The sequence below is a fragment of the Protomyctophum parallelum genome (genome assembly GCF_964188405.1).
Source record: "Protomyctophum parallelum genome assembly, chromosome: 13".
NCBI classification, from domain to species: domain Eukaryota; kingdom Metazoa; phylum Chordata; class Actinopteri; order Myctophiformes; family Myctophidae; genus Protomyctophum; species Protomyctophum parallelum.
The window spans coordinates 37215269-37239326 of NC_139708.1; the positions used below are offsets into that span (position 1 = coordinate 37215269).

General features: G+C 42.8%; 1 protein-coding gene across 6 annotated transcripts in view; it reads left to right on the forward strand.

Moving 5' to 3' along the window:
* Positions 1-24058, forward strand: part of traf7 (TNF receptor-associated factor 7) — a 51851-nt gene that overhangs the window by 13612 nt on the left and 14181 nt on the right. For 3 of the 6 annotated variants that reach the window (XM_083780552.1, XM_083780553.1, XM_083780554.1), the window contains exons 6-19: positions 17-109; positions 1287-1320; positions 2098-2392; positions 3365-3499; positions 6370-6465; positions 6952-7073; positions 10335-10408; positions 12367-12415; positions 13687-13814; positions 14121-14203; positions 15404-15443; positions 15544-15660; positions 20644-20766; positions 23608-23727. In XM_083780552.1, coding sequence (XP_083636678.1) covers positions 17-109; positions 1287-1320; positions 2098-2392; positions 3365-3499; positions 6370-6465; positions 6952-7073; positions 10335-10408; positions 12367-12415; positions 13687-13814; positions 14121-14203; positions 15404-15443; positions 15544-15660; positions 20644-20766; positions 23608-23727 — 1509 coding nt within the window. The remainder of the gene's footprint in view (positions 1-16; positions 110-1286; positions 1321-2097; positions 2393-3364; positions 3500-6369; positions 6466-6951; positions 7074-10334; positions 10409-12366; positions 12416-13686; positions 13815-14120; positions 14204-15403; positions 15444-15543; positions 15661-20643; positions 20767-23607; positions 23728-24058) is intronic. The other 3 variants (XM_083780555.1, XM_083780556.1, XM_083780557.1) reach the window with 1 other exon arrangement.

Below are 24058 nucleotides of genomic sequence, written 5' to 3' on the forward strand. Positions count from 1 at the left end.
GTGTGCGCGTGTGCAGGAACCCCAGGTGTTTGCTGAGCAGCCTTCAGTGAAACTCTGTTGCAAGTTGTGTTGTAATGTTTTCACGGACCCAGTCATCACCACATGTGGGGTGAGCCTCCTCTTTCCTCCGTCTTTCTTCTGTCCTTCATTCCCCCAGATTCTCTCCCTCCCCTGGTCTCCCTCCCCTGGTCTCCCTCCCCTGGTTCTCTCATTAGATGGGAACGTGCTCTCCCATTCCTTGTTCCTAAAGGCTCATACATAGTCTGGATCTTCGGTGGTGAGGTGACCACCGAACTACAACATGACGTCACTGAGGTCACCACCGAACTACAACATGACGTCACTGAGCTGCGGTGAAGAGCAAACCACCGCCACTGCCCCAGCCCTTCTCTCTGTTTTTACTCACCACCGCTCCACGTTATTTCAGCTCCGGTGGTCACCTCACCACCAGAGCGGTGGTCACCTCACCACCGGAGCGGCGGTGGTCAGCTCACCACCGGAGTGGTGGTCACCTCACCACCGGAGCGGTGGTCACCTCACCACCGGAGCGGTGGTCACCTCACCACAGGAGCGGTGGTCACCTCCCCACCGAAAATCCAGACTATGAATAGGCCTTAACTCTGTTCATAACGCTGCACTATATAGCCAGTCTCATGTCAATTTATTCAACTTTTTTGATTATCAGTATCATCTGCAATTATGCAGTCAACGTCTCCCGATTCTTTCTTTCTTTCTTTCTTTCTTTCTTTCTTTCTTTCTTTCTTTCTTTCTTTCTTTCTTTCTTTCTTACCTCTTTCAACCAGTTGTCCCTATTTTGGGCATTTCATTATAGGCATTTTCTTTCTTAAAAGTTTTCCCCCAAAATCCCCCAATTTATTGTCCTACTACAGTAGCTCACAATCGTGTAGACTGGCTATTTTAAATAGCATTTACATTTTTTAATTGGGCTTAACTTTTAAAAGATAATGACCTTTTCAATATTATGGGTCAAACATTGGTACTCCTGGTCTAGGACTATTAGGGCCGATTCATACTCCTATTTTACAGCTGTTTCGGCGCTGTAGTGCCGTAAATGTGACGTCATTTGGTTCTGTAGAGTCTACAGAGCCAAATGACGTCACATTGTAGGCTCTACAGAGCCAAATGCTCTACAGCACCGAGCGCACTTTTATTCGGCTCTAAAATAGGAGTATGAATCGGCCCTTTAGCATCGGGCATCGGTCGGACCTCAGAACCTTTCCATTTCCTCTGATCTCTCATGTTCTCTCTCCTCTCTTGTTCCTCAGCACACCTTCTGCAGACGCTGTGCCCTGACCTCAGGTGAGATGTGACTTTGAGTGCCAGGCAGCACTAAAGTGTGTTAGTTTAAGATGTGACTTTGATGCACTGGCATTGTGTGTTAGTTTAAGGACGGGTACCCCTTTAGGTGTTTTAAGCATTATCCCTGGAACAACATATTTTCAGATGGGGGGGGGGGGGGGGGGGGCGACCAATTACATAGAATTTTTGGGGTCCTTGACATAAATGGAAAAATAACCACCGCTCATCCGCTGAAAAAACTTAAGAGAGGTGCTGGGGCCACAAAGGGAACATGAGAAAAAATAAAGGGAAGCTCCGCACACTCAGATCTGTTGCACAATCAATCAATTTATTTAGCAAGCTTTGGGTCTACTGACCTTCAGGCATAATCAAAAAGTGACATAGGACAGAATATATGTTCATCACTTGATTGGATGATTGATCACACCTATGTCAAACATTTCAATTTGATTGATAACTCATGGGAATTGTAGTTCTCAGTGGGGTCCTTGACATGAAATAGATTGAGAACCACTGATTTAGAAACATCGGTTTATCAGAAAACTGTCATGATTTAGAATACTTAATTAAAAATAAATAAAAATACGTCAGGTCTAAATGGGTTAAGCGCTTTCTAAATGTTATCTGGCATAGTTTAGTAGCTGCATTTTCTGTGTGCTTCCCGTGTTGTCGTTTAGTCTGTCCCTCTTGTGTTGTGTGTGTGGTGGGGGTGTGTGTGTGTGGTGGGGGGGTGTGTGTGGTGTGTGTGTGTGTGTGTGTGTGTGTTTCTTCTTTAAGCTGACGCGTCCTCGGTGTCTCTTCCCGTCGTAGACAAGTGCCCGGTGGACAACGCCAAGCTAACGGTGGTGGTGAACAACATTGCCGTGGCGGAGCAGATCGGAGAGCTCTTCATCCACTGTAAATACGGCTGCCGCGCCGCGGCGGCTAGCACTACGACGGCTAGCGCTAGCGTTGGGGCTACGGCCGGCGGCGCCGCGACCGCCGGCGGCTCCTCGGTGGCCGCCAAACCCGGAGCGGTGCACGAGGTGGACCCGCTGGGCTGTCCCTTCACCATCAAGCTGTCCACGCGCAAGTAAGGACCGTTCGGAACGGCTCCAAAGCATACGCAGAGAAATCTTACTCTTACGCTATGTGGATTTAGACTTAACCCTCTAAGACCCGCATTCAATTCTACTTGATTTCAACCGTACTACTACTTTGTACTACTAGGACTAGGACTAAAAAAATATGTTAATTAAAAGAATATATATAAATAAGTTTGATGAAAAATGTATAATAATTATATATAATAAATTAATAATTTACATTTGTGGGATATCTTTCACAATAATGAATAAAACATGTTCTAGACATTCTAATGATCACAAATATACATATATTACAATTATTTTAGTCCAGAAACTTTTAATTTGTGTGAACTTCAGCCTCGGGGGGGGGGGGGTATTTATATGCAAATATCATGACCAATGGCATTGCAATGAACATCACAGAAAAAAAAGTAATTAATTAAAATATAATTGTTGCTATAAAGCATCGCTGGGTCTCAGAGGGTTAAAGGGGAATAATCTATATATCTGCTATTTTGGGGGATCCCCAAAGGACCCCTTCAGGACCCCACTTTGAGAACCACTGGCCTAGATAACACAGATTAGTTTTAGTTTTCTCAAAAAGCTATGTTTCTATGTCAGTCGTTCGCCGTTTTTTCAAAAAATAGCAGACCTACAAGCTCGTACAAGCCTACCTACCTACCTAACTACCTACCTACAAGCCACTCGGTGGCGTGCTATGAGCTTGTAGATCTGCTATTTTTCAATAGCTAAAGCATAGCATAATGCTAACACCAAAATGGGATAATGGAGTCAATATGTCATTGTTTGGGTTTTGTTTGTCTGTCTATGCTATACTCTTTGACCTTTTTGTTTTTGCCCCTTTCTCATGTGTTCGTCTCTCTCTCTCTCTCTCTCTCTCTCTCTCTCTCTCTCTCTCTCTCTCTCTCTCTCTCTCTCTCTCTCTCTCTCTGTGGTTCTATGTCTCTCTCCCTCAGAGAGCATGAGGTGAGCTGTGACTACAGGCCGGTGCGTTGCCCCAACAACCCCTCCTGTCCTCCTCTGCTCACCATGAACCTGGAGGCTCACCTCAAAGAGTGTGAGCACATCAAATGCCCTCACTCCAAATATGGGTAAGAGACGCACACGTCACACTCACCATACTGTTTACAACGACACACTCACCATACTGTTTACAACGACACACTCACCATACTGTTTACAACGACACACTCACCGTACTGTTTACAACGACACACTCACCATACTGTTTACAACGACACACCCACCATACTGTTTACAACGACACACTCACCATACTGTTTACAACGACACACCCACCATACTGTTTACAACGACACACTCACCATACTGTTTACAACGACACACTCACCATACTGTTTACAACGACACACTCACCATACTGTTTACAACGACACACCCACCATACTGTTTACAACGACACACTCACCATACTGTTTACAACGACACACCCACCATACTGTTTACAACGACACACTCACCATACTGTTTACAACGACACACCCACCATACTGTTTACAACGACACACTCACCATACTGTTTACAACGACACACTCAACATACTGTTTACAACGACACACTCACCATACTGTTTACAACGACACACTCACCATACTGTTTACAACGACACACTCACCATACTGTTTACAACGACACACTCACCATACTGTTTACAACGACACACTCACCATACTGTTTACAACGACACACTCACCATACTGTTTACAACGACACACTCACCATACTGTTTACAACGACACACTCACCATACTGTTTACAACGACACACTCACCATACTGTTTACAACGACACACCCACCATACTGTTTACAACGACACACTCACCATACTGTTTACAACGACACACCCACCATACTGTTTACAACGACACACTCACCATACTGTTTACAACGACACACTCACCATACTGTTTACAACGACACACTCACCATACTGTTTACAACGACACACTCACCATACTGTTTACAACGACACACCCACCATACTGTTTACAACGACACACTCACCATACTGTTTACAACGACACACTCACCATACTGTTTACAACGACACACCCACCATACTGTTTACAACGACACACTCACCATACTGTTTACAACGACACACTCACCATACTGTTTACAACGACACACTCACCATACTGTTTACAACGACACACTCACCATACTGTTTACAACGACACACTCACCATACTGTTTACAACGACACACTCACCATACTGTTTACAACGACACACTCACCATACTGTTTACAACGACACACTCACCATCAGAGTTGGGGTCCGTTACTCATAAAAGTAATGCACTACATATTACATATTCCTTTTGAAAAAAGTAATGCCTTACATTACTTTATTACTCCCTGGAGAAAGTAACTAGTTACATTACTCGTTACATTACTTTTGCGTTACTCCATAAAATCAACTGAGATGCATTGTCAAATAATTTTCACTGAACTGCCACACACTTAACAAATCTTTATTGGGTTAGGTAACCCAGAATGGAATTGTGGACAAAATCTTATCCTACGACAACAACAATTATATTATATTATATTACAATAATATTTAGTTTGGGGTCTGTGAGGCCAAATCTCATCAAATGGTGGTCCATGGCTAAAATGCAGAATACATACTGGACCTTGATATGAAAATGGTTGAAAACCACTGTACCACGTGGTTCTAGGCAAATATTAACTTCCCCAATATATATTCAAATAAAATAATGAGACTGAGATAAATCAGTAGCCTATATCTTCACAGTGCTTTAGGATCCCTTTCTTTATGATGTGGAGTCCCCTGCTCCATTGCTCATTAAATGTAGTTTTTCATTTCGGCATATTTGGTTTATTTATCTCTGCATTAACTAACTAGTGATTGTGAGAGCACACGTTCTACAACAAACAAACAGACCCTCCCACTGGCAGTGTTGCCAGGTTTTAGAAGAGAAACAAGCAGCCATGTCTATGAAAACAAGCCCAAAAGAAGCCTGACTGGTCTATTATAAAACACGCCCAAAGTCACTTATAATAAGCGGACATGGCAACACCCCAACGCCTGCTCTGTCTCTGTGACAGTGGGAGACTGGGAGCTTGCTGTGCAGCGGAAAAGTGCTGCGGAGATTTTAATACAGAGACGACGTAAATGACAGTTATGACACAAGCACTGTAGGCTATATCACAAAAAAACGGACAATGATGTGTCCGGCCAGGTTGAGTTGGGAGGAGGACAGGTGGGTCTAAAACCGGACGTCTGGCCACCCTACGAGTCCACGACAGTAACGAAAAATGCTGTGCTGCTGATGATCTGACACCGGTTTGACATGTTCTAGTCCGTACTGCGTACTGCGTTGCCAGCGCACCATAGTGTTCATGTTCAACTCATCTCCGTTGTGTGCATTATTCTCCAAAGCAACACTGCTGAAAGCAGCCACATGACGCAAGTAACGAGGCGCTGCAGCTGCAACTGTAGTGTGATTATCAAATTTGGAGGAGTAGTGTCGTTATATTACTCGTTACCGACCAAAGTAGTGTCGTTACAGTAACGAGATTTTCCGTTACTCGTTACACCCAACTCACCATCCTGTTACAACGACACACTCAACATACTGTTTACGACACACTCACCATACTGTTTACGACACACTCACAACACACTCACCATATACAGAGTCCATTATACAGTCAATCAGTGTATCATTGCTTATCGTCATATAAGAAAGACGAGATAAATAAAGTCAAACAGTGCAAAGCCAAACAATAATAAAGTGTCAAACAATCTCCTCTCCTCTCCTCTCCTCTCCTCTCCTCTCCTCTCCTCTCCTCTCCTCTCCTCTCCTCTCCTCTCCTCTCCTCTCCTCTCCTCTCCTCTCCTCTCCTCTCCTCTCCTCTCCTCTCCTCTCCTCTCCTCTCCTCTCCTCTCCTCTCCTCTCCTCTCTCCCAGCTGTATGTTCATTGGTAATCAGGACACGTATGAGACTCATCTGGAGGTGTGTAAGTTCGAGGGTCTTAAGGAGTTCCTGCAGCAGACGGATGACAGGTGAACTAAACCAACCTTTAACCCATTCTGACCTGAGATCAGATTTATACAAGGTTCCACTGGACACACACTGGTCTGATTAACCCATTCTGACCTGAGATCAGATTCCAAAAATGTCTTCTACATCCTGACAGTTTTCTGAAAAAGCTATGTCGTTCTTCGATTTTTCAAAAATAGCAGACCTACAAGCTCGTAGCGCGCCACTCGGTGGCGCGCTACGAGCTTGTAGGTCTGCTATTTTCTTTTTATCGAAGAACCACTGACATAGAAACATAGCTTTAGATTGTGGGGGCCTAAATAATATAGTAGAAGCGTTTTTTTATCAAGAATTGATCAATGTCACCGCATGGTCCACGTCTACAATTTAAGATTTTTTTTTTTTAAGAGCACATTGCCAAAAGGGCAGGGGGGTGCTCTAGCACCCCCTAGTGTCTATCTGTGCACGCCACTGCGTATTGTGACCTGCATAATGTTCCTGCCCTGAAGGTTCCATGAGATGCAGCTGACGCTGGGCCAGAAGGACCAGGACATCGCCTTCCTGCGCTCCATGTTGGGAAAACTGTCGGAGAAACTGGACCAGCTGGAGAAGAACCTGGAGCTGAAGTTCGGTGAGGCAGAGACCAGAATGGATAGTGTTTTTTTAGGATAATATGGTATCCTCTGCGGGTTTGAGTAAATGGTGCGCTGTGACTGGCCAGTCGCTGTGATTGACAGCCTACACCTAAACCTAACCCTAACCTTAACCTCAGTAAAACTATACCTAAACCTAACCTCAGTAAACTATACCTAACCTAACCTCAGTAAACTATACCTAAACCTAACCTCAGTAAACTATACCTAACCTAACCTCAGTAAACTATACCTAAACCTAACCTCAGTAAAACTATACCTAAACCTAACCTCAGTAAACTATACCTAACCTAACCTCAGTAAAACTATACCTAAACCTAACCTCAGTAAACTATACCTAAACCTAAGGGACTGATCGTTATTTATCCACCAGGGGGGGGGGGGGGGGTGCAGATGTGATTTCATTTTTTTATTTTTCCTCATCCCCCCCCAGCCTCCAAATTTCGGGTATATATACCGGTATGCTAAATACATATGTCACGCATACCATTGTTGATACAGCTTCATAGGCTACTCCACAGAGAAAAGCACAATTTGCGCAACACCAACGTTCAACAACTGCCCGCTCAGCTCATTTAGCCAGCCAGGCACCACCGAATAGTTTAACTCTTTCTTTAGTATATTACAACCACATACGCAGACAAAAGTAGGCTACATGGCACCGCGGCCATGTAGGCCAAGTAGGCCAAGTAGGCTACTATGACGTGACGCACACACCAGGCAACAATCCAACATTGCAATGCGAGTGCGCAAAGATGCACATGATGACAGCTGCTTTTAGACCAGCCCTACCGTATTCTGAATGAGAATCTGTCTCGAATGCGCTTTTCTCCGCCACCATGTCGACGATGCGTTGTGAAGACGGTAGTCTCTTCCATCAAAATGTTCCATGTCCAATTATTGTCCATCAACATAAAGGCTAAGGTGTTCCTGTGATGTTGTGCTACTTTCTATGTGGAGGTCGTTAACAAGCAACTTGAGTCACCAACAGTAACTTCTGAGAAGTTTATATGATATCGTTACGTCTTCCATGACCTCAGCCGCAACATTATTATTATTGTTGCATCTTCAGCAGCGGTGCTGTCAGCCTGCTGCTAGATCCTCGCCTTCCTCCTCTCTGACACCGACAACACTGGCTCTTTTCAGCCTGCTGCTGCTGGCCCGCAATTCAAACATCGCGGTTCAGAGCTTGAAACCTTTTTCGCTTTTTCTACTGGAAATATCATGAACGCAGAATCAATATGTCCCGCGCTGTTTTGAAGTCAGACGGGGCAAACTACATCAGCGGCCGGGGGAGGGACCTTTGCTGGTAGAACAGATCTACAAGCTAACAACGTGTCACCAAGCAACACGTTGTTAGCTTGTAGATCTGTTCTATTTGCATGCAGTTGCGCACACATGGAAGATACCAAGTACACTCGTCACACAGGGTAAACTTTATATATCTAGGAGTAAAACACTATGAAAAACTAAATAATCAAAACGTTTTTTAAATAGAAAATTCAGCGAAATAAAGTTGTACAACCCCCCCTAATCCAAAATAAAAATAAACATATCCCCCCCTCAGGCTCAAAAAATTGTTTTATGACCCCCCCCCTTTTTTGCACCATACCAACGTTTGTTAAATAACGATCAGTCCCTAACCTCAGTAAAACTAACGCAGTGGCTGGGGGGCGTTTCCATTTACTACCATATTACCATATTTAGAGGAGGGGGTTTCAACGCCTTTTCATTTCAAGGTCCATTATTTATTGGCCATTTGAGCCACGGATCACCATTTGTTGAGATTTAGCATCTCAGACTCAAAACGAAAGAACATTTTGTTGCCATGCTGTATTGATGTTTGTACCATTAGGAGAGATAACAGGCAAACGTTGATCACAAGTAACGTAATGTTTCAAATTAATTTAGCTCCCGAGAGCGTAAAATAAACACTTTTCAACCTATCTTCATATAATAGGTCCTCACTAATAATCATGAAAAAATGGCACGATTCTTTTCTACTCAGTCTGTGTCTCATAGGACGGCTGTGGGCAGTTCAGAAACCGTCTTCCAGTGACATCATTAGGCAGATTTCTTTTTAAACAAGATCTTTTTACAAAAATATTTAGATTTTCATTTTCGTGAGAACGATGGCTTCCATTTTCGCATTGCAACTTTTCAGGACTAGAAAGCCTGCAGTTTCTATTGGCTTGTATTCCCCATCGATGATGTCACTGGAAGACGGTTTCTGAACTGCCCACAGCCCTCCTATGAGACACAGACCGAGTAGAAAACAATTGCACCATTTTTTCATGATTATTAGTGAGGACCTATTATATGAAGATGAAGTTGAAAAGTGGTGAAGTGGTCCTTTAAAGGTCTATAATGCTCCATTTGGTGACCAACTCTCCATCATTTAGCTGGGGACCACCTGGAACCCCCTCAAGGACCACTGGTGGTCCCCGGACCACTGGTTGAAAACCACTGTTTTAGAGCCATTGGGTAATTATTCTAAGACTGTTGTGATTTGAAGATTATGAAGATTATAAAACAGCTCGAACTAGTGCTGGTTGTCTAGGCGAATACTGGACAACTCGTGCCCGTTTTTCCTCCCGGAATTTTCCCCAGTGAGGGGGATAACTTTGTAATATGCTATTGGCTGTTTGTATTCTTTTTGGAAAAATATTAAAAGATACTCCTGTGGAAAGGCTATATTATTTTACTTATATTGACCCTATAAACAATGTAGTATTATTTAGTATATGTAAGGTTTTGCCCACTCAAATGGTACCTCGTCAGATAATCCCCACATATCCTACAACAACTTCTGTGAACAGACTTCACTGTAGTAGCTTTTCATAAATTATATTTGTACTTAGGCTGTTCTGCTGTCATGAAAGTTTATAGTTAGAGAAATTCAAAGTCCAGCCGTCTGCTTCCAGCCTCTCAGGAAAACGGAAAAGGGGTGAGTTGTCTTGTTACCGTCTCGGCTAGGACCCTCTGGGCTGTATTTTGCGTGTCTTAAGTACCAGGTCTTATTCCCTAACTTGAGTAAACTAAAGACCTGGAGGCGTGATCAATGCTCTTTGGCCACTCAGAATAGCCAAATGGCATTGATCACGCCTCCAGATCTTTAGTTTACTCAAGTTAGGGAATAAGACCTGGTACTTAAGACACGCACAATACAGCCCACTGAGTGGTGTCCGATCCCAACTTAACCGGACTTGCCAACATGTTTCTGTCTGTCTGTTTTTCAGACGTGTTGGACGAAAACCAGAGCAAGTTGAACGAGGACTTGATGGAGTTCCGTCGAGATGCCTCAATGCTTAATGTAAGTCATAGCAATATTATATAAAGAATATGCTTTATTCAGATAGAACACTTTAGTTGACTCAGTGCTACTTCACAGCAAAGGCTAATATCACAGCCTCAATAAAAGACTCAAAGTTCAAGTAATTCAATGGAAATGCGAGACCAACCTTTACCCATAATCTGTCCCAACAGAGACCAACCTTTACCCATAATCTGTCCCAACAGGACCAACCTTTACCCATAATCTGTCCCAACAGGACCAACCTTTACCCATAATCTGTCCCAACAGGACCAACCTTTACCCATAATCTGTCCCAACAGGACCAACCTTTACCCATAATCTGTCCCAACAGGACCAACCTTTACCCATAATCTGTCCCAACAGGACCAACCTTTACCCATAATCTGTCCCAACAGGATGAGACCAACCTTTACCCATAATCTGTCCCAACAGAGACCAACCTTTACCCATAATCTGTCCCAACAGGACCAACCTTTACCCATAATCTGTCCCAACAGGACCAAGCTTTACCCATAATCTGTCCCAACAGGACCAACCTTTACCCATAATCTGTCCCAACAGGACCAACCTTTACCCATAATCTGTCCCAACAGGACCAACCTTTACCCATAATCTGTCCCAACAGAGACCAACCTTTACCCATAATCTGTCCCAACAGGATGAGACCAACCTTTACCCATATTCTGTCCCAACAGGACCAACATTTACCCATAATCTGTCCCAACAGGACCAACCTTTACCCATAATCTGTCCCAACAGGACCAACCTTTACCCATAATCTGTCCCAACAGGACCAACCATTACACATAATCTGTCCCAACAGGATGAGACCAACCTTTACCCATAATCTGTCCCAACAGGACCAACCTTTACCCATAATCTGTCCCAACAGGACCAACCTTTACCCATATTCTGTCCCAACAGGACCAACCTTTACCCATAATCTGTCCCAACAGGACCAACCTTTACCCATAATCTGTCCCAACAGGATGAGACCAACCTTTACCCATAATCTGTCCCAACAGGATGAGACCAACCTTTACCCATAATCTGTCCCAACAGGATGAGACCTTTACCCATAATCTGTCCCAACAGGATGAGACCAACCTTTACCCATAATCTGTCCCAACAGGATGAGACCTTTACCCATAATCTGTACCAACAGGACCAACCTTTACCCATAATCTGTCCCAACAGAGACCAACCTTTTCCCATAATCTGTCCCAACAGGACCAACCTTTACCCATAATCTGTACCAACAGGATGAGACCAACCTTTACCCATAATCTGTCCTAACAGGACCAACCTTTACCCATAATCTGTCCCAACAGAGACCAACCTTTACCCATAATCTGTCCCAACAGGACCAACCTTTACCCATAATCTGTACCAACAGGATGAGACCAACCTTTACCCATAATCTGTCCTAACAGGACCAACCTTTACCCATAATCTGTCCCAACAGGACCAACCTTTACCCATAATCTGTCCCAACAGGACCAACCTTTACCCATAATCTGTCCCAACAGGACCAACCTTTACCCATAATCTGTCCCAACAGGACCAACCTTTACCCATAATCTGTCCCAACAGGATGAGACCAACCTTTACCCATAATCTGTCCCAACAGGACCAACCTTTACCCATAATCTGTCCCAACAGAGACCAACCTTTACCCATAATCTGTCCCAACAGGACCAACCTTTACCCATAATCTGTCCCAACAGGACCAACCTTTACCCATAATCTGTCCCAACAGGACCAACCTTTACCCATAATCTGTCCCAACAGGATGAGGCTCAACATGGTTATAATAATAATATTATTATTATTATTATTATTATTATTATTATTAATAATAATAATACTATTAATAATAATGATGACAATACTAATAATGATAATAATAATATAATAATAATAATAATAATAATAATAATAATCTGTCCCAACAGGATGAGATGTCTCACATCAATGCCAGACTCAACATGGGCATCCTGGGCTGTGAGTAGAACAACGTCTTTCATCCTCTCCTTTTTTTAAACCTAACCTTTAACCTTTAACCAACGTCTTTCATCCTCTCCTTTTTTAAAACCAAACCTTTCAGACCTCTGCCTCTTTTTACATTAACCCATTCTGACCTGAGATCAGATTCTATAAAAATGTCTTCTACATCCTGACAGTTTTCATTCTGACCTGAGATCAGATTCTATAAAAATGTCTTCTACATCCTGACAGTTTTCATTCTGACCTGAGATCAGATTCTATAAAAATGTCTTCTACATCCTGACAGTTTTCATTCTGACCTGAGATCAGATTCTATAAAAATGTCTTCTACATCCTGACAGTTTTCATTCTGACCTGAGATCAGATTCTATAAATGTCTTCTACATCCTGACAGTTTTCATTCTGACCTGAGACTGACCTGAGATTCCTGAGATTCTGACCTGAGCTCGTAGCGCACCACTCGGTGGCGCGCTACGAGCTTGTAGATCTGCTAACACCAAAAGGGGTTCCCGCCCCAGAATGGATTACCTCCTCTGTGAGGAGAAAGCTGTCCCGTTTTGGATGGAGTGGGGGGACCGGAACATTTGGATGGAGTGGGGGGACCGGAACATTTGGATGGAGTGGGGGGACCGGAACATTTGGATGGAGTGGGGGGACCGGAACATTTGGATGGAGTGGGGGGACCGGAACATTTGGATGGAGTGGGGGGACCGGAACATTTCAAGATTGATGCTTTTGAATCGTCTGATATTTATTTTGGGGCTTAAATTGTCCCATTTTGAAATGCAAATTAAAAATCCCCTCTCCCTTATATCTCTTTTCCTCTCTTTCTCCCTCGTGTAAATAACCCGCTAGGGTATTTCTAAATCATTTCAGTTTTATTTTATGCTCGCCATATCATTTCAAATAAAAATCCATCCCTAGGCTCAGCAGAACATCTGTCCCTCTCTCCTCCTCCCTTGTGTCTCTCTGTTGGTCTTTCTGTCTCTCTTTATCTCTTCCTCCTGTCCTCTCTTTAACCCATTCTTAGCGGGAACCCCTTTTTTTTAAGCATTATGTAATAATTTAGCTATTGGAAAAATAGCAGATCTACAAGCTCATAGCGCGCCACTGAGTGGCGCGCTACGAGCTCGTAGGTCTGCTATTTTTGAAAAACCCGTGAAAATGCGGCAACAAATCTTTGAATACATATTCTTTCAGAAGACTTATTTGTTTTTTATTTCGACGTCAGGCCTAAATGGGTTTAACTCTGTGGTTCCTCTCCGCAGCATACGACCCCCAGCAGATCTTCAAGTGTAAGGGGACGTTTGTGGGACACCAGGGTCCGGTCTGGTGTCTGTGTGTCTACTCCACTGGAGACCTGCTCTTCTCTGGGTCCTCAGACAAGACTATCAAGGCAAGACGCAACACAAAGCTGATATCTACTGTATGATACACATGAAACAGAGATCTACTGTATGATACACATGAAACAGAGATCTACTGTACAATTTACTGTATAATACACATGAAACATAGATCTACTGTATGATACACATGAAACAGAGATCTACTGTATGATACACATGAAACAGAGATCTACTGTATGATACACATGAAACAGACACGCACTTCCATGTAAGAAGAAAAACGGAGCTACTAGTTGATTTTCTGCTGTCCGTCAGACAATAATAATAATAATAATAAAACTTTATTTGTACAGGTGTGGGACACATGCACCACCTACAAGTGTCAGAAGACCCTGGAGGGTCACGATGGAATCGTCCTGGCTCTGTGCATCCACATGTGAGTAAACCCACATCCTATTGGCTCTGTGCATCCACATGTGAGTAAACCCTCATCCTATTGGCTCTGTGCATCCACATGTGAGTAAACCCTCATCCTATTGGCTCTGTAAACCCACACAGGTGCTCTCATGTTCCCTTTGATGTTGTACTTTTATGAAGTATTTGCTTCAACGTTTCTTTTTATTATGTTTTATTTTATTTTATTCTGTCTTTTTTTAAATGGAAGTTGGGTCAACTTCTGTTGTTTTTAAATGTGCTATATATAATATAAAAGGTGACTTGACTTGAGTAGCCACGTTATTATAATGCATCTAGCCTGCTCCTCTAAAACACTGTTTTTTTACAGTATAGTACAATATGATCTCTGAATGCACAATATACAGACTAGGGTTGCTGCAATACTTACAAATACTTGCAAATTACAGCTGTAAGCATTTTCCGTCCCAAAAGAAAAGAAGAACAATCGTTGGCAGAAAATTACAGCACTGTATGTAGAAAATGCTGTGTTCACTTTTCTCTCAAATATTGCAATTGTGGTATTCAGCTAAAATGTTATAATGTAATATTGTGCAGTCCTAGTTCCTATACACATTAGGGATGCCGTCGATTAATCGATTTTCCTATTAATCGTCTGAGTTTTTTTTTTTATAGCCAAAATATAAGTAGTAAGTAAGTAAGGCTGCATGATATATCGAACATGTACCTTCATCAGAGTGGAGAATATAAGTATAAATCAAGTTGAGCAAAGCCACTCTTCTCTGCCCCTCTCTCTAACAGACACAGTTAACGATCGCTTGTTAAGTGCCTGCCAGACAGACAATCAGATAAAATGAAGGCAGGTGTAGAGTAGAGTGTAGACTAGTGAACTGAACATGTTCTCTTTATATCAAGTACTTCATACCAGCCCCTTATGAAACTACTTCTCCCCAAATCCAAATGGATTTATTTTTCCATCCTGAATGGCAGTAACTAGCATACAATGAGAACTGAGAAGAGGGGGGGGGGGGTTTCAATGAATCGATTATTAATCGGCAGAGCTGTCGAATATTCAATTTGGCTGATGGTCACTTTCTGGCATCCATAATACGCATCCCCTGGTCACTGGATAATGACAGTCTTGAAATGGTCCTTCACGACACATTTCTCAGTTTAATTTGTACCCTCGCCGAACGCTGTCCTTTACCCTCCCTTTCTGTAGGAATCGACTCTACAGCGGCTCTGCAGACTGCACCATCATAGTGAGTAACTACTTCCACCTTACAAATACACGTTGCAACATCAGGGTTGCCTCATGGATCTGTGTAAGTCTTACGTGTGCGTGTGCGTGTGCGTGTGCAGGTGTGGGACATCCAGACCTTGCAGAAGGTCAACACCATCCGTGCCCACGACAACCCAGTGTGCACACTGGTCTCCTCCCACAACATGCTGTTCAGCGGCTCTCTGAAGGCCATCAAGGTACGTCCGACGACGACCTCTAGTCTATCCACACTTTTCCTGGGCTGTGTGTGATCCAGTTCCTGTTGATTTCATTGGTCATCTGACCAGTTTCATTGGATTAAATCGACAGGAACTGGAGCACACACAGCCCAGGAAAAGTGTGGATAGAGGGTATGTGCATGCTTAAAGTGAATGGCACATTGAGTGGCAAAGCAACATGCAAAGTGAGTTTAACATTGTTTAATGTTGTTTAATGCAATCAAATATGACTTTTCTGTTTGGATGTCTGGGCTGTCAATCAGATAGGATTTCTCTGTGTGGATGTCTATGGGCTGTCAAGGCTAGAAAGTAGTTTTTTGCCACTCAGTAGGCGTTCCTGTATAACTTCCTGGTTGATGATGATGTCACACGCATACCTTCTACACCAGGTGGTTCCCCAACCAAATCAGCCCTGTGACACTAGTGAAAATAGCAGATCTACAAGCTCACAAGCTGTCGCTTTCGCATTGCACATAGTAGTGTCGGCTACATTTTGTTTTTAATTGTTGTCATTTCAAAAAACACGAAAAATCTAAGAAATTCCATAAATCAGAAAACAAATGTTTTGTTGTTTTCAAGCTTTGCACATCTGCTATTTTCACTGGTTTGGGTCCCGGACAAAAGTCAAATTTTTGTTTAGTTTCTTTTCTTGAAGTAAAAAGGTTTGGGAACCACCTTCTACACTCTGTCTGCTGCCATGTCCACTGTCCAGTCTCATGATGTCTCTGTCCAGTCACATGATGTCTCTGTCCAGTCACATGATGTCTCTGTCCAGTCACATGATGTCTCTGTCCAGTCACATGATGTCTCTTCTACACTCTGGCAGCAAAGCCTTTTTAACCCGTTGAGACCGGGAAAGCATCTGTGTAATTTCACATTGGACTTTTAACCATTGTTTTTCCACTGACTATTCCAAAAATTGTGAACATTGTTAACTTAAATCTTTGCCTCTGGGGGTCCCTGAAACAACATATTATTAGATTGGGGGGTCTGTGGCCAAATGCATATCATTCATTCAGGCTTATAGCAGTCCCAAGACGCATTCATGTAGCAACCTTTATTGATGCAACACTTTGGGATTGGCCCTCAGCCTAATGTAATGGTATCGTCAGGTGAAAGTTATAAATGAATAGTAGCTACACTGCATTTTATTTTATGTATGCATAATTATCTTTGTAATGGTATCGTCAGGTGACAGTTATAAATGAATAGTAGCTACACTGCATTTTATTTTATGTATGCGTAATTATCTTTGTAATGGTATCGTCAGGTGACAGTTATAAATGAATAGTAGCTACACTGCATTTTATTTTATGTATGCGTAATTATCTTTGTAATGGTATCGTCAGGTGACAGTTATAAATTAATAGTAGCTACACTGCATTTTATTTTATGTATGCGTAATTATCTTTGTAATGGTATCGTCAGGTGACAGTTATAAATTAATAGTAGCTACACTGCATTTTATTTTATGTATGCGTAATCATTCTTATGGTGTGGGTATAGTGTAGTTGTCGGTAGTTGGGAAAGTTTATCATTTTTATGGTGTGGGTACAGTGTAGATGTCGGTAGTTGGGAAGGTTTATCAATGTTCATTTAAAAAACAAGACTAAGGAGAGACGACAGCAGCAGCGTTGTTGAATATTTAGGTGGTTGTTTAGAGGACATTTAAGTTTTGTCCAAAGCCATTTCCTATTATGTATTAATTATGTATTACAGGTGTAAAGCAGGCCATGGCTGACCACCTTCTGTTGTGTGTTTAAGCCACGTCGTCATCAATCGTGTCAAGACATATTTTTTATAAGTTGGGCTCTGCTTGGGGAAGAGCTTTAAAAGCCATTACACCAGACGTGTGTGTGTGTGTGTGTGTGTGTGTGTGTGTGTGTGTGTGTGTGTGTGTGTGTGTGTGTGTGTGTGTGTGTGTGTGTGTGTGTGTGTGTGTGTGTGTGTGTGTGTGTGTGTGTGTGTGTGTGTGTGTGTGTGTGTGTGTGTGTGTGTGTGTGTGTGTGTGTGTGTGTGTGTGTGTGTGTGTGTGTGTGTGAGAATGAGGATACATGGGGCATCTGGTCACCATGGTTACTGCGGGGTGAGGGGGGGTGGGGGTGATGAGCTCACTGCTCTTACACGGGGACTTTCCTTTCTTACTCAACTCTTATTTCCCAATTTCCTCCTTTGTGTCTCTCTCTCTCTCTCTCTCTCTCTCCTTCTCCTGCCCTCTATCTCTGTATCTCCACCCCCTCTCCCTCCCTCCCTCCTTCCCCCTCTCCCTCCCTCCCTCCCATTCTCACTATCGCTATTTAAGTTCAATGACATCATGTAGTGTCTGCCTCATGGCCACCATTGTGTGTGTGTGTGTGTGTGTGTGTTAAGGCTGTCCCCAAACATTCAAGGTTCGAATGTTCGCTCGTTAGGGTTGGCACTTGAATCTTAATTAATGGGTTTGAACCATTCGTTTTTTTTTTTTTTTTTAATAAAAATAAATATTATTATTATTATTATTTTATTAACTAGAAAATATATCTCGGCGAGAATGTGATATGAGCATGTCAAAAAAAGTAAGTTTCTAGTGCATTCCTGTCAGAAGTTATGTCTATCTCCTTGTTGTGCTCCAAAATCCCCTGTGCACATTAATTTGGTGATGGCCTGCACTCCCTGCAGCCAATCAGCCAATCAGCAACAAACACACACACACACACACACACACACACACACACACACACACACAAGTGGTTTTGTTTGTGAGGGAAGCGGCTGTGCAGTGCACTAAACTACATACATACATGTGTCCAGCTTGTTTATGTTTGGTTTCCAACTTTCCATCCATTGTGTGTATAATTCGACTGCGTTGCGCGGCGGCGCGGCCGATCTACAAGCTCACAACGCGTCGTGCTGCGCCGCGTTGTGAGCTTGTAGATCTGCTCTAATTCTGCAGCGCACGCCTGCACGACACTGCGCTGCTCAGAGGGGGAAAACAGGGGACCCCACGACAGGACGGCCGGGCGTCGCGCGTGTGACCCGTGTGTGTGTGTGTGTGTGTGTGTGTGACACACACACACACACACACACACCCCAGCACGATCGCACAATTTGAGAAAAAGGTTAGTTCTCTCTCTCTCGCTGCGCTGTGTTGCGCTTCCCTTGACAGAACCGAAAGTGCTATATACTTCTCCAGTACAGCAGTGCAGAACCGAGAGAGAGTGAGACATTGGATGTAAACTGCGCAGCTAAGATCGGGGGAGACGCGCTGTGCGCTCTGTTCGAGACGGTTATTTTTTTAATTAATTAGAAACAAATGGTCCGAATGTTCACTCGGAAATTCCTGCCGAAGTTCGAGTCCTAAAATAAGGGCTAGGGTACAGCCTGTGTGTGTGTGTGTGTGTGTGTGTGTGTGTGTGTGTGTGTGTGTGTGTGTGTGTGTGTGTGTGTGTGTGTGTGTGTGTGTGTGTGTGTGTGTGTGTGTGTGTGTGTGTGTGTGTGTGTGTGTGTGTGTGTGTGTGTGTGTGTGTGTGTGTGTGTGTGTGTGTGTGTGTGTGTGTGTGTGTGTGGTGTGCAGTTTAAGTCAAAGTATTGGGTTTGGAAGATGAGGACCAAAGCTAAATGTGTTAAAAGTCCAGAGACTTGACCACTGAAACCCTATACGGTATATTTTGTAAAGTCCAGAGACTTGACCACTGAAACCCTATACGGTATATTTTGTAAAGTCCAGAGACTTGACCACTGAAACCCTGTACGGTATATTTTGTAAAGTCCAGAGACTTGACCACTGAAACCCTATACGGTATATTTTGTAAAGTCCAGAGACTTGACCACTGAAACCCTATACGGTATATTTTGTAATGTGACGAATAGCGAAAATCACTACGCGTTGTGAGCTTGTAGATTAGGGTTTTTTTTTCTTTTTTAACTTTTAATACAATGAATGCACAGATCGGTTCTGCCTGCAAACACAGGGATCAGATCAGTGTTGTTTTTGGCAGCAACTTTTAGTTTTAGTCTCTTGAATTGTTTTCATTTAGTTTTAGTCACATTTTAGTCACCTGGAATTCAGATTCACTTTATTTGTCACTTAGATGCACGGTCAGGTACATAATTTTATAATAATACACATCATTTCAGCATGATCAGTGATAAACAGCTGGCTGCTATTAGCTCTTAAAAGAGCCGTTGTGTTGGCGTTGATAGTGCTGTCAGCCTCGGCAGCTACGTGCGGAGTTGACGCCGTTGATGTAGGCATATGTGTATGTATATATTTATTTAGTGTTCCTTGATGTTTGTTGTTATGATTCTATGCTTTGTTATTTCTGATGTTCTTGATGTTGTTTTTGATTGTTGTTTTTTAACCTGTAAAGCACTTTGTAACTTTGTTTGGAAAGGTGCTATATAAATAAAATGCATTCATTCATTCATTCATAATCTTACGCTGGGAAGCTCCAATATAATAAAAACATGATGATAAATGTTTTATTATCATGTTTTTATTATATTGGAGGTTAAAAACCTACTGAACAATAAAAACACAGTCAAAAGTGCATAGTCCAGTGTACTCATAGTGCAGAGTACAGAAGGTTATTGCACATTCATTTGTTGAATGTGCAAGAATGTTTTAGTGTTAGTCTAATTTTAGTCGACTAAATATAAGAATTTAGTCAACTAAATCTACAGTTGATTTAGTCGACTAATATGTCTATATGCTGGTGTCTACTTTACAAAATTAACAACAAAAACGGACGTTTTAAATTAGTTTTTTATTTGAACCACTATCTATCTTTCACCTAGCTTTGCCGCATCATTTTCTTCTATCCAAAATCATTTATGAAAGGTTTGTCTTGCGCAAAGTCTAAAACATATGTTTCATTCTCCTGTTTTCACAAATTATTTTTAACCTGCATGTCTTGTGTGTGTGTGTGTGTGTGTGTGTGTGTGTGTGTGTGTGTGTGTGTGTGTGTGTGCGCGTGTGCACAGGTGTGGGACATCATCAGTACCGAGCTGAAGCTGAAGAAGGAGCTGACGGGTCTGAACCACTGGGTCAGAGCTCTGGTCGCCTCCCAGAACCACCTGTACAGCGGATCATACCAGACTATCAAGGTACAACACCTGTGTGTGTGTGTGTGTGTGTGTGTGTGTGTGTGTGTGTGTGCGTGTGTGTGTGTGTGTGTGTGTGTGCGCGCGCAAGCTTAAACTACTACCATAATATAAATGGACCACTTTGACACTTTGGTGTAGGGATGGACCTTAATGCTTATGTCTGTGTTGAGTGTGTATTATTAGCAGAGTGCATGTTTTGTGTGTGTGTGTATACGTCTCTGTCCATGGATTCTGCCTGTGTCTAGCTGAGACGTATTCTGGTCAGTAAGACCAGAAGTTGCATCTCTTTGTTGTTCAAAAGCTCGGTGTGGGTGTAAGTATATCATGCGAGGGCGTGAGGAGCTGGTGGGCTAGTGCCATAAAGGAACAAGGAACGAATCCAAAATGACATCGGCAGGCCAACCTAAAGAAGTGCCAGCCTACATACGGTCTATTGCACCCTTATCGGGTCTGTATTAGCAAGTCCCCAAACTATGTTACAGCTGTTTTCAAGTGCTGCAAAACGAGAGAAGTTGAGTAAAGGGAGCTGAGAGGTCAGTAAACATGGTGGGAAACCGTCTCTATCTGTCTCAGTGGTTAGTCGCTAATGAGCACTCTAGGGATGCTCTCCGGAGATACATTTCATTTTGGCAAATACAAAAATAGTGGAAGCATGAAAAGTCTGGAAGGGAAGAGTGAAGGAGAAAGACCTGCTGGTCTCCTGAGGGACTGATGCTATTTTGGTACTTTGGACATACAGTATACTGTAAGTCTAAGAGATCTGATGTTCTTGTGTTTAGCCGGAAAATAACCTTTTTTTAAAGAGTTTACTTCCAGCTTAGTGAAGAAAGTACTTTGAAGAACGTTCCGTCAATGCTACGTCCAGATCACTAGCCAAGAAAGCCCCTCCGGGCATTCTTTGCTAATGTATAAAGCCTTAAATATCCTTTAAAAACTTTGAACGTAGAGCCAAAAAACAACTTCACTCCAAGCACGATAACGTGTCCACACCAGTGCTGATTTTGGTAGCAATTTTTTATTTTAGTTTTAGTCATAGTCTTTTGAATAGTTTTCCTTTAGTTTTAGTCACATTTTAGTCACCAGGAATGTCTTAGTGTTAGTCTAGTTTTAGTCGACTAAATGTCATGCGATTTTTGTCGACAAAATCTACAGGTGATTTAGTCGTAAAAAATGTGTTTTGATGGGCCTTGATGCCGTCCTAATGAGTGTTTTTACACTGCTTACAATGCTGAAAATAGCTGATCTACAAGCTCACAACGCGTCGCAACGCATGCAGCATGCAACCAAAGAGTAAAATGACTTATACTGGATCTCTTGTCCCTTCCTAACATTTTAGTCTAGTTTTTATTTGTCGACGAAATTGTCAGTATATTTAGTCTTAGTTTTAGTCATCATAGATAGTTTTAATTTAGTTTCCATTTAGTTTTCGTCAGTGAAAAAAGGTAGTCGACGAACATTTTTTGTCTTAGTTTTAGTCGACGAAAACAACACTGGTCCACACTCACACTGATGAGCGATGCGTTCTGTAAACGGTAGCACCGTACAGCTGTGTGAGCTTGTAGTGTCAAAGCCCACATGAGAGAGATCTCCGTTTCTGTGCTTCTGAAAGACGCGTTGTGCAATCCACGCATTTCCAGACAGCGTCGCACTGATTGGAAACGGTAGTATGCGCACGGCGCACGCACTGCCAAAAGAACCGCTCATTAGAAAAATTAGTAAAAGTTGGTCACAGCACTCATGTGTGTGTGTGTGTGCACACGTGCTGTTTCCTGGTCCCGCCATCGTGGTGTGTTTCAGAGGCGTGTTGTGATTGGCCAGCAGCCACGCAGCAGCCAGATCACTCCACTGTGTGTTGCCATGCCTTTATGTCTTTCTTTCTACATTTCATGTTAATCTTTCTTTCTTCATATCTCTCTCTCGCTCTCTCGCTCTCAATTCAATTTCAAAAGGCATGATAAATATGTTTTACATTGCCAAAGCGTACATACAACAAAAAAAAGTCAACAAACATCCCAACAATAATGAACAACAAGCAATACAGTAACAATGAAAATAAATTAACAAACATAAACATAACGGCAACTTAATGACCCTGTTCAGACAGATAGACCTGTCTCTTCTGTCCACTGTCTGTCCCTCAGACAGATATACCTGTCTGTCTCTACCGTCCACTGTCTGTCCCTCAGACAGATATACCTGTCTCTTCTGTCCACTGTCTGTCCCTCAGACAGATATACCTGTCTCTTCTGTCCACTGACTGTCCCTCAGACAGATATACCTGTCTCTTCTGTCCACTGTCTGTCCCTCAGACAGATATACCTGTCTCTACTGTCCACTGTCTGTCCCTCAGACAGATATACCTGTCTCTTCTGTCCACTGTCTGTCCCTCAGACAGATATACCTGTCTCTACTGTCCACTGTCTGTCCCTCAGACAGATATACCTGTCTCTTCTGTCCACTGTCTGTCCCTCAGACAGATATACCTGTCTCTTCTGTCCACTGGCTGTCCCTCAGACAGATATACCTGTCTCTTCTGTCCACTGACTGTCCCTCAGACAGATATACCTGTCTCTTCTGTCCACTGTCTGTCCCTCAGACAGATATACCTGTCTCTTCTGTCCACTGTCTGTCCCTCAGTTGATGACAACTCCACACGTATTTTGCTGCCAAAACTGTGCATTTGGACTGTTCTCCCAGAACATATTGGAGTGATGAGTTATTAATGGTGGATTCAAATTCTTTATTTCTCTCTCTCTCTCTGTCTCTCTCTCTCTCTCTGTCTCTCTCTGTCTCTGTCTCTCTCTCGCTCTCGCTCTCGCTCTCGCTCTCTCTCTCTCACAGATCTGGGACATCAGGTCACTGGAGTGTGTGCATGTCCTCCAGACCAGCGGGGGCAGTGTGTATTCCATCGCCGTCACGAACCACCACATTGTCTGTGGAACCTACGAGAACCTCATCCATGTAAGACACTGACACACGCACGTATAGATTATATAGTACACATAATACAGTACATGTAATACATAACAGTAATTCCAAACTATTTAGTAGATTTAAGCAATATTGCCCGAGAGGGTGTGGGTTAACGTGATTATTGCCACGACAGTGATGCGGTCAGGAACGAGACGGAGTCGAGTTCCACAAGCATCACTGAAGTTAAACCGTTAAACCACACCCTCGAGTGTAATATTGCAATTATACAGTTACCCTTAAAACTAAGAAAATCGCTGATTATTTTTTATGACAGATGTAGTCACTACGACCACAAATGTCCCAATAAACTATCTAGCCT